At 43.4% G+C, this 11,465-nt stretch overlaps 1 protein-coding gene across 2 annotated transcripts; it reads left to right on the forward strand.

Annotated features, from left to right (window-relative positions):
• Positions 1 to 5,150: 5,150 nt before the first annotated feature.
• On the forward strand, positions 5,151 to 11,127 carry tank (TRAF family member-associated NFKB activator). 2 transcript variants are annotated; one of them, XM_067227992.1, is made up of 8 exons: positions 5,151 to 5,385; positions 6,176 to 6,317; positions 6,693 to 6,798; positions 6,989 to 7,074; positions 8,101 to 8,165; positions 8,254 to 8,372; positions 8,969 to 9,441; positions 9,897 to 11,127. In XM_067227992.1, exons 2-8 carry the CDS (start codon positions 6,219 to 6,221, stop codon positions 10,056 to 10,058), a joined length of 1,110 nt encoding a protein of 369 aa, XP_067084093.1. In that variant the 5' UTR covers positions 5,151 to 5,385; positions 6,176 to 6,218; the 3' UTR covers positions 10,059 to 11,127. The 2 variants fall into 2 exon arrangements, with proteins under 2 accessions (XP_067084093.1, XP_067084085.1); XM_067227984.1 differs by having other exon boundaries at positions 5,151 to 5,318; positions 9,897 to 11,126.
• Positions 11,128 to 11,465: the final 338 nt, after the last annotated feature.

Consider the following 11,465-nt stretch of genomic DNA (forward strand, 5'->3'; position numbering starts at 1 on the left):
TATTATTGTTTTCACAGAGTAAACATTCTTCACAAAAACTCATAAAATAAGTTTGCGGTCAAACTGTAAGCAATGTACTTCAAACCAATTCAGGGCCGAAGTGTTATGCGTGGTGGAAATGGTCAAATTCACATAATTGTCCATGTTCACTTGAACCGGAGAAGTCTGGAGGCCATGGCTCTGACCATGGGCCCTGATTTCCCCATCCATGTTTTAAGGCTCAGGAGGGTCTTCACGGGTCGCTGGTGGTGCCAGGTCTATCCCGTCCGGTCATTACTTGCAGCCGATCTCCCCTGCTACTCACTTCCAGATGTGCTAAGGGGACACACTCATTTATCAAACTGAATCATCCAAATACTAAATCCACACAGGTGAAAACAAATCTCTCCCTCTGTGGTTGGAGAATTCTGTGAATTTTCATGAAATCATTGTGTAACTGCAAACTTTTTAACAGGATCATTTATAAATGTGTGAATATTGGCTGTTTTTATTTCCATTTTGTCAGAGTATTCAGTGATCCTTAGAGATCTGCTGAATATTTATAATTTGACCACCGTTTTGACAGAGGAGTTGTGTGATGTCAGTCTCCATTCAATTGGCCCTCTGTCCTCTGACCCTGAACTCATTGACCCTGGTGTAGTGAGAACAAAAACAGCCAACAGTGTCATACCCCCAGAACCCTGACCTGCATACGAGGCTCTGTGTAGCACAAGGGTTTGGGCTTTTATTCTGCAGTCTCCATGTTCCACTTTCTCCCAACCCCCTCTCTAACGGCAGGAACCCCCCTAGGCCAGAGCCTCAACTCAAACAACAATATTATCCTCAACTCTGATGGAAACCACGGGTTCAATACACAGAAAGAGGGGGGTCTTGAGGGTCACTTCCTGCTAACACTAATTCAGTATCCCCAAACTCCAAACCTTAGCGGAGGATATAAAGATATGAAAATGCCTTCTTGGCAATCGAAAAACAATCGAAAAATGGCTCAAATTTCTTGATATACGGGCACAGCCCTCCAACAACACTGAATAATTAAAGAAATAAAGGATATTGCATCACCCCCAACCCTCTGTGTCCTCACAGCTCCGTGTAGAGTTTACCCTCAGGCTTTCGTTTCATTCTCCTTGGCCGCTTGTGGTCCTGGTTCCTGAAATCTGATCTGTGAGTTTTCTCTCTGCATTCCTCCCCCCCCCCCCAGCATGCCAGAGCTCAGTGCTCACTGCTCCTACTCCAGCCTCTCTGCAGACCTACAGCAGTTTGTTTATTTGGCTAGCTTCAGAGAGACAGGGGGGAAACCTTCCGATGGGCCAAGATTTACTGTCGCTCTCAAGTCAGGCTCCAGAATGCTGGGCCTCCGAGAGAACTGACCCCCCGCACCCATCACCCCTGTTCCCATGACAAGAAGTCGAGGGTCCCTTCTCATGTAAACATAGATGGCTTAAATGTGTTAGACTGGCAAAAAACAAACAAAGAAAGGACACAAAATACACGATGAAACGGAATGGCATTTCCAAGCTGTTCTAAAGCATCTGTTACATGAATAAATGTATGTGGAAACCCAAGACAAATCAATGGCAAACGTTCACAAAATTCTCAATTCTGACGCCGACTTGAACACACCCCAGCAGTCATCATCTTGTTGTTCCTGTCACAGGATGCCATGATCTACTTCCCAGGTGATCAGGGGTGGAGAGGTACCCCATTTGACCTACTGGATGACCTTCCCCAAAACGAGTGACCTTCTTCAGGGAAGATCTCCCCCCGGGAGGATCACCCCCCCTCACCCCTGGTTTCCCCTGCTTGGATTTACGGGGTTTTCGTTTGCAAGTGTTCATGCCACAGATCTCTTCACCCACATGCTTTACTGCTCTCGTCAGTGCATGGAGCTCGGTGTCGTGGTTTCATGATATTATAGCCTACTGTTGACTTGATAGATAGATGGGTAGATAGATTACTTTATTTGTCTTTGAGAGGCACAGAATTAAACACAGACACAAACAGAAAATCATAATAATGTCCCCCTCCCCCCCCACCACCAAAGTCGTAGAATCTTTTTCCGAGGGTCACAAATACTTTGCAGTATTTGTCATACAGGCAGATGTGAAGCCCTGAGTGTTATGACTCCAGGCTAATCGGCCCCCCTGCCCCTCCCCCTGCCCCTCTGTGTGTGTCACCATAGTTGATCATGTCACCCCGTTACTGTTAGAATTGTCACCTGTTACTGTTGGTCTTTCCATTTCCTCTCCTCTTTGCCAGATTGATTTGCAGAACTCGTGAGACTGTCGTGTTGGTGTCAGACTCCTTGTGTCTGGATTGTTAGTGGAGTATCCCGAAGCATATCGTTTGTTTGCCCTTGTTTTGAGGTTAGCCTAGAGCATTCATATTCGTGTTGTATTTTACCTTTGTGGCTTTCTTGTTTTTGTATTCTTGGAAACCTCTTCTTTTTGACATCCTCTTTGTGTGATTCCTACCACTTCCCCTGATGTTGACAGTGTGGTGTAGGGCCATAGAGAGGCAGGTACCAGACAGACACTGTCTGGTTCCCCACCACCCCGCTCCACAGCCTGGGTTGAGGCACATCAAACAAGGGCCGTCTGTCAGATTAAAGGGAACACAGTGTTCTGTTTCAGTCTGTCTCCCTGTACTTATCACTGAGTGACTGTATCTCTGTCTCTCTCCAGACCCGCTCAGCATGACCGTCAGAGAGGTCAGCCCAAGCTCAGGCAACTAGGTTGAGGTGAGCAGGCTTCTGGCTGACGATTGGGATTTTTGTGTCGTTTGTCATTTCCTTCCTACAATGCAAGACGGTACACATTTCCATCTGGTTCATTTGTAAATTCCAAGCGTTTCATTGATTTAAGTGAAATTGTGATGTTCAGGAACAAACAAACGTGATTCTCAAGATGTTTGAGATGTTATAAGTGCACGAGAGGATGGTGTAATCACAGTGGAATGTGAGTTATGTAACTCTACGCTTGTAATGATTCATATCCACATTCTAACACTGTTATCTCCTCATTGCTCACCGCTGCTCCAACATCTGAAACATATTTTCTCTCAGCCAATCCATTAGGGTCTGTGTTGCAATATATCTTGGGGTCGTTAAAAACTGATGTAAGACTACCCCTTCTGATGACCTTGCTGTCCCTTGAAGTGAGGGAGCTTCCTTTGGGTTTCATCTGAACTGAGGTTGTTTGTGGGGCTATCTGGAGGTGTAAGTCATCCAGACCGGGTGAAGAGGTCGGGTCTGGAGTGCCCCATGAGGAGAGTAGGGGCGGTGTGAGGCTGGAGTGCCCCATGAGGAGAGGAGGGGCGGGGTGAGGCTGGAGTGCCCCATGAGGAGAGGAGGGGCGGGGTGAGGCTGGAGTGCCCCATGAGGAGAGGAGGGGCGGGGTGAGGGAGCCCACAGGAGGGGGGTCCCCCAGGCGAGAGGAGCCAGGTCTGGGGAGCCCCACAGCTTCAGCATGGCCACACAAAGACCCTGCAGCCTCCTAATACACGCTGTCTCTGAGTCTCACCATTCAGGCTGAGGGCGCAGGAGACAGGCCTCAGATTATCCAGTTATCCTATTCACTTAGGCAAATTCTTGGCTAGTACGGCTTTTGCAAATGGGTTTGTCAGTACTTCCCTTGCTGCGTGACCAAGCCTGGTCTTTGTGTCAAACCCCCTTCTTTGTCTGCAGCCAAGTTAAAAAAGGAGTTGAATGTTTTTCGTAAATTGCTTTTTTTTGTCTGTTGCAGTGCAGGCCATATTGTTGTTTGAAAGTGATTACCACATAGATGACTGAACTGCCTTGCCCAGCACGCTCTCTGCTCCTCCTTAGTGGTATGACATGAATGTGTCAATCAGAGTTCCACAACCCCCTGCCCATCACACACACACACATCCACTCACACACACATCCACTCACACACACACACACACATCCACTCACTCAGACACACACACACACTCACACACACATCCACTCACTCAGACACACAAACCTGCACACACACCTACACTCACACACACACACAAACACCCACTCACACACACACACACCTATACTCTCACAGTTGAGACAGATTCCCTCCCAGTCCAGAATGTGAGGTATTCCAGAAGACATCTTCACATGTCCATGAGGCTGGTGTTCCATGCAGACACTCATAGCTCACCTCGTCAGCACACTTTTCTAGATCCTTTTCTACAATAATGTCATCTCTTTTGCTTTAGAATTGCATCTGGGTCTTGTGTGTTTCTACTTTCACATGCATTCTTTCCAGTTTTACCTGCTGAACTCAAATCAAGTTTATTTGAGAAATCAACCTCCAATCTCTGTTTTACTGAGTGAATGTGCTCATGTATTTAGTGTGTGACTGAAACTGAACAAACTATTAGCATGCTCCCAGCTGCCACCTGTTGGTCACTGGAAAGTACTGCACAGCCAGCCAAGTTCCTCAATACACTGCACACATGCAGCAGAACATCTGAATGGGATGTGCTTTATAGATCACTGCACACATGCAGCAGAACATCTGAATGGGATGTGCTTTATAGATCTATAGATATCAAGGGTCACATGTACTTGTTTCATGGCCATTGTAAGGGACCTGCAAATGAGATGCAGCTAAAAGTGTCATGCAAGGACAGCACTATGGCAACACAGATCTTATTCATTAATACATTCATCTCCATGCACTCGCGTGAACAAACACATGACTATTGTATAAAATGTCTGGAGTCTTAAACTTAAACAATAGATACAAAGAGACATTATCCTTTTCTGCACACCCAAAGCGTCACACAACCACCCACTGCGAATATCCTTTGAATTAATGAACCACCAATGCAAAACATACTTGCACGCCCCAAAATTTGTAAACATGTTAAAAAAGAAATGGTGATCTCAATTGACAACTGATTACTAATTAGTTATAGTACATTTGGCACCTTTAGAAGTGAACCGTCGCTATGACGCAAAATTGTGAGCGGGTAAACACAACAGTTAAATGAACACGAACTCTCTCCGGGTGTTAACTATGGTTCAATCAGAACTCGTGCACCACAGGACAGACGTGCATGTAGAAAGAAAACCCCTCAACCACCAGCTCCAACTCCGTATCTAATCGCTCATTGGTCAGGATCCAGCAAGGCGGAAGTCTACAGCGCTGGGGATTCCCCGAGGGAAGTTCCCAGCGCAAAGTAAACTATGTAAAATGTACATTTGTAGACATACACCATATCCTCCTTCTGAACTTCATATTATTTGTAGGCCACATGAAGAACAAGAAGGTATCGAGGTGGCAAAACAATATTGTGAAATATTTCTAATGAAGGTAAGTTTCTACTATTGTAGGCGAAGTCATGATAGCTGCGCGTCGAGTCTTTCCCCATACTAAAAAGGTACGAAAACGATCAACGCTAAATAACGTTTATAACAACTTTACAAACACATACTTTTCGATACAAAATACGGAACTGTGTTGGAGACAATTGTACCTCGTTATATTCGCCAATGTATATTTGAACACAAATGTTGCAATAACTTAACAACATAACCTTATCTTGAACTGACTTAGCCAGTTGACGTAACGTTACTCGATGGACGTTTCTAATGTTGTCTGTTAATGATTGATGACCAATAAGTGAAATCATAAAAAAATGTTGTTAACCTGTGTGTGGTAGGTCTCAATTAAACGCAAAACTAAATGTCCATGACATGACAAACAAGCAGAACAGAAAAGACCAAAATGTATTTGGTTGAGCTGAACTAACCAACTTTCATGATATTTTCTGATATTCAGAATGGATCCGCCTGTGTACTGTGTGACGTATGTATTGTTAGATTTAGTACACTGGTCAGGTGTTGACCTATAGATAGCAGGCAGAGTTAATTCAGTCAATATAAATAAACATATATTTTTTGGAAAAAAGGCAAGAGATAGTTTGAGCATTTTTTGAAACCCCATATTTACATACTGACCCCATTTCGAAGATTATCTATATCATTGCCTTTTGCTGGACCCACAAATATACATTAACAATAACATTATATTAAGGTTTATATTTCATTATGAAATTCAAGCGACTTTAAACTAAATCCATGCCCTCAACAGCCCATAATAAGTTTGTGCTGAACTGCTGCAATGCGTTTTGTGAACCTTGTGGCCCTGTTTGTGATGTGTGGACCAAGAGCTCATGCCTGCCGTGGCCGTGATGAACGTGGAGCCCGCGGGATGGAGAGGAACATCGGAGAGCAGCTCAACAAAGCCTTTGAAGCTTACCGCCAGGCCTCCATCGAGAAAGACGGTGCCAAAAGGGAACTTCAGCAGAAGGTATGACATTGACAGAATCTACCTCTGAGAGGAGCCAGTCAGCTTGTAAAGCCGTCTGCACGCTGCACTGCAGAGTGATCACTCACAAGTAATAAATAACAGCAACTGTCTTTATTATCACTTTCTAATCATGAGTAATTAATCATTAGTTATTGTTGGATTTCTAAATACGGATTTCACAAGACACGCCAGCATAGTGATATTTTCTTGTCCTAACAATTTTGTTGTGTTATTTTGTATATCGTTTTTGTGGATCTGTGCACTAGTGGGTAGTGTATGTAATGTATGTAAGCCATTGCTACCACATAACCATACAACCTGTTATACAATATACATGGCTGCATTACATATAACACAAACACCTTCCTTTTGCAGACTGAGAGTTACGAACGATACATCCAGCAACTTCTAAAACAGATCGAGGACCAGAAGCAAAAGATTTTCAAACTTGAGGCTCAGTTGATATCTAACCCGTCAACAGGTCAGTGGGAAACACACATGACTTTCCATAAAATCATCTATTTAAGATCAAATATGTTTGAAGGTTGATCGTAGTTTCAGTCTGTATTGATTGTAATCATGACTTGAGTCTATCTATCATGACTTAAGTCTATGTTAAACCTGTTTTAAAACATAATGTCAGGATTTGTCTGTGTTTATTTGAAACTTAGGAGAGGTGAAATGTGAGGAAGAAACTGCACTGCCTGTCAATCATCTCCTTGACAACACACCCTTCCGTAGGAGCCTGCTTCCCCCGGTATGTTTAGCACATTTCAAACTGTTCTATCACATCCACAGTTTACGATTATATTTAAAATAATAGTATGTTTAGATTTCACATAATGAAAAAGTAATTTGAGCGCTTATGCTCACACAGACGCACACCACACATATATTTAAGTGCCACAAATAGTTTGCTATTAGTTGTGCATAGTGGCCGAGATAACTAAATCTATTCTCTTGTGTTCTTCATTGAGTTCATGCCAGTGAACAATAGCTCCACTTCCTGTAGCATAGTACATCTTTAATCTGGTTCCTGTTATCAGTGTCGCAATGTGTAATTTGACCTTCCAGCATCAGTGTCTTCATAATTCCTCACTGAACTTTTGTGACTGTGAACACTGAGAAATCTGTTTCACGTATGTCTTCAAGGGTGGAGGTTAAAATGAGCCACTTCTATTCACAGTTTAGATTCAGTCAGCCACTTCTGCTGTCTGTCCAAATACTACATCTACCGTCTAATTATTGAATCTAAAAACTGCACTAGACATTCTCTGACTGCACTAATAGAGAAGGCAGTACTGTGTTTTACCAGTAGATGGGGCTACAGGATAATATCAGCATTGGTTCCTTTATACTACCCTTACATTTACATTACATTTAGCAGACGCTCTTACCCAGAGCGACTTACAGTAAGTACAGGGACATTCCCCCCGAGGCAAGTAGGGTGAAGTGCCTTGCCCAAGGACACAACGTCATTTTGCACGGCCGGGAATCAAACTGGCAACTTTCAGATTACTAGCCCGATTCCCTAACCGCTCAGCCACCTGACACCCTTCCACCCAAAGCAACACACTTTAAAAGATCACAGGCCACAACGATTTTTAGTATGCCATGCAGGACATCAGATATCTTCTATATCTATTCTGTGATATCTTCTTTGTGTTATATCTATATTTGATTTATACTGTGAGCACATTATGATCAAAACAGGCTTTTTATCATTACAGGGTTGCAATTGAAGGGATGCTTTTGTCATTTAAAGGTTGTGTCTGTTTTTCAGAAGGTGAATATGGAGCCTGCTGTTGCTACACCTCAGATATTACCTGTGAACAGCAGGGTTGAGAAGTACGAGGCTCGCTCGCTCACTCCACCAACATGTCGTTTATTTGATCTAAAAACCCTGATTTCTTACTTTTCTTTCTTTGTCTCGTAGCAAACACGTCCTGGAGGCATTCGAAGACCTTCAAGGAAATTTCCATCAGATACAGACTTTAACAAGAAGACAGAAAGATCACCTTAAAAGATTTTACAGAGGAAATGATATGACAAATGGTAATGTGATTTTTTTTTTACAAAATAAACCCTTGTTGCGTTTGGGGTGGAAGTCTCTAATATCACAATCCAGTGCCCGTCTCCGGCCTAATTTAATTACAAAAGAGAACATATTAGTATTTTTTCACAATCACAATTACTTTATATATGTCAGTACACAATTAGACTCATTATGACTTAGACTTGTTCTTGAACACAATTCAATAACAACACCTTAACCACAAGTACACATCATTACCTCGTTGTCCTCCTGAACTCTGCCCGTCCACCTGTGTGGAAATAGACAGAACGCATAAACACATTTAATTATTCCACACGTTAATGCAGGAATGTGGATCTTTGAACAGGAGTGTGTTTTTTTAAACATCCATTCTGTCTCTTTTACATTTTCCATAGAAAATACAGAGAATAACCTCCAACAAGGACAATGTCCCAGACGAACATTTCTAGACGAATGCCATGCAGCTGTGTGTGTTCTCAATGTCACTTGATCATTAGTCAGTCAAATAGCTAGGTTAGGGTTAGGTAGGTCGTTAGTTGTGTTTGTCTCGTTGCGTGAAGGTATGGTGAGACTGTTTGTGTTTGCCGTCGGACAGAGCAACAGTTCTCCATGCCCATCCAGTGTACGGACGGGACAGCGGAGGGGGGGGGGAGCTCGGTGCCCTCAGGCCTGCACCGTGGGTCGGCCCCCCAGCCTCCGCGAGTCCCCCTGGCCCCCCAGCCTCCGCGAGTCCCCCTGGCCCCCCTGGATCCCCGCGGAGCCGACCGGGAGGACAGGGACCTGGACGAGTCCCTCACCAAGCTCAGTGTCAAGTTCCCTCCTTCCACAGACAGTGAATACGAGTTTCTGAACAGCACCCCAGACAGACAGGTGGCTCACCTGGGGCTGGCTCACCTGGGGCTGTCGCCTGGGAAGCGGCCCGCAGTCTGCAGCATCGCCACAGTGCTGGACGAGGAGATGTCTGGAGAGCTCAGCGCCCACTTCTCCTTCCCCACGTCTTCCTCCGCACCCCGCTCCCCGGCACACTCCCACTCTCACCTGCGGGAGAGTGTTCGGGGACCCCAACAGGTGAGATGCACAGGAAATGCTCATTTGGGCAGGAGAACAGGCATATTCTCAAGTGCAGTTTTGGGCTAATTGAGAGAGAGGGTAAAAGCATAAGGAAAATTAACATTCATTTTGGTCCATCAAATTTCGGTCAAATTTCCTCTTAAACTATTATTGTTGGTGAGATGTTTAACATTGTCCTGAAGTTTTAGTTTGGATGACCTCACACATTATACTCTGAGATATACCATACGCTCGTCAACATGAATATGCAACTTTACAAGAGAGCAGGGCAGCCAGATATGTTAGGAGAGCGGACTCAAGTGGGACACAACTTTGCTTGTATTCCCCTGGGTAGCATGTAACTCACCATCCCAATTCAAGCCACATACACAGTCCCAAGTATGGCGAGTGCAAGCGAAAGATAAACTCATGAATAATCCAGGGTTGTGGTGTGTGTGCCCCTGTCCTCGCAGCCTCTCTGGAGCCCTGTGCTGTGTTGTGAAGAAGCCCCACAAGGCAGCGAGGAGGAAGGGCACAGCAGCCCGAGTGACTGTGCTTTCTGCCATGAGGTGGTGCCGCCCCAGCAGTGGAACAGCCACCTTTACTCCCACTTCAATAAGGGAGCAAGGAACTGACTCCAGAAGAGGAAGCTTTGGCCGTACAATGCAACAGTACATCCTCCAGGGTGAACCTGGTTTCTTCGTGTCTCTGTTGCCCTACGGAGGGGTGAGCGTGCCAGGCGGAGGGGGACCCACACTGCCGGTTGCGATTGGGACTTGAATCCGCTCTCAGTCTTTTATTTAATTAAATGTTGAACAAAAAAAGGAGAAGTTGAATGGTACTGTACATTTGACAGCTTTTATTTTTGGGTTTTGTAAAGTATAATTTTGGCACAGTACTTAATAAAGATATCATTAATCTTAGCAGGCTGTTCCATTTTATGGCAGTTTAACTTAGCAGACAGTGTAACATTGTCTTCAGAAAATCCTAAAACACAGGCTGTGAGAGTGTTAAAAAAACTATACATTGTACTTAATAAACGGAATCATATTTTAACTTAATATCAAGGTAGGTTTAAGTAGGCCTGCGTATTTTTTTGGGAACTTAATATTTTATTATTTTGTTCTTCACACTAATGTTTATTTCTGTAGAATCGTATTCTGTTGAACCGTAGGAAAACCGACAGCACCGCTATAAGAAATAAGGCGTACGTCCAGTGTTCTATGTTCAAGTTCATTTAAAGTTTTTTGGCAATATTCAGAAGATTCAGCATATGTTGTTTAGTGAAATTTCAGTCAGTGGACCTTGAAGTAATAACTCCACCACAATCCACAACTAATGGGTTAAATTTGTTAATGTAATTTGGAGCAGCTGTATGGTATACTTAGTACAGAATGCGAAATCATTCCAGTTAATTAATTTGATTTTAAAAGTTATAACACCATATGGTCATTGAAAGCAGGTTGGTGCAGGTATTTCAAGTTAATTAAAACTCTGTGTTACTACACATAACATCAGGTACATGCTCATTGTTCAATTAGTCACACATTATCTTACTATTTGTGGTTTAATGTTTTTAGCCTTGGCAAGTCCTTTTCTTCTACACATTTAGATGGCTACTATTGCTCCGTGAACAGATGAATAGACGATTTTGAATTGGATGAATGGATTTAGAAATGTGGCTCACTCATTTATTCCTAATCTTTGACAATTGAGAAAAAAATATAATAATCATATAGGTCTTTAATGCTGTTACAGAGTTTATCTTGCATAATAAGCATCTAAAATGTTTTAACATTTACGTCTTCACCTCTTGCAAAAGCAAATAACAGCTTTTGACTTTCAACAATATTTATTCACACTTTAAGAACAATAGCAATAATTCTCACTATCTAGTGTGATGATGTGTTAGGAAAATAGGGAAATATGTGTATTGCAACACGTTTCTGTGGCAGTAGGACCTTGCAGTTCCTGGATATGGGTTGGTAACACTTGTGCTGGGTAGATGAGCTGGTGTGAAGACTGCAAAGAGGACATTATTT

This window comes from Osmerus mordax, chromosome 2, assembly GCF_038355195.1.
Source record: "Osmerus mordax isolate fOsmMor3 chromosome 2, fOsmMor3.pri, whole genome shotgun sequence".
Lineage (NCBI taxonomy): Eukaryota > Metazoa > Chordata > Actinopteri > Osmeriformes > Osmeridae > Osmerus > Osmerus mordax.

What these genes read in the sequence shown, in the direction of transcription:
- tank (XM_067227992.1), top strand. Translation starts at nt 6,219, where the DNA reads ATGGAGAGGAACATCGGAGAGCAGCTCAACAAAGCCTTTGAAGCTTAC. An exon ending in AAAGGGAACTTCAGCAGAAG is followed by an intron (nt 6,318 to 6,692) that starts GTATGACATTGA and finishes TTCCTTTTGCAG; the next exon opens with ACTGAGAGTTACGAACGATA. An exon ending in GTAGGAGCCTGCTTCCCCCG is followed by an intron (nt 7,075 to 8,100) that starts GTATGTTTAGCA and finishes TCTGTTTTTCAG; the next exon opens with AAGGTGAATATGGAGCCTGC.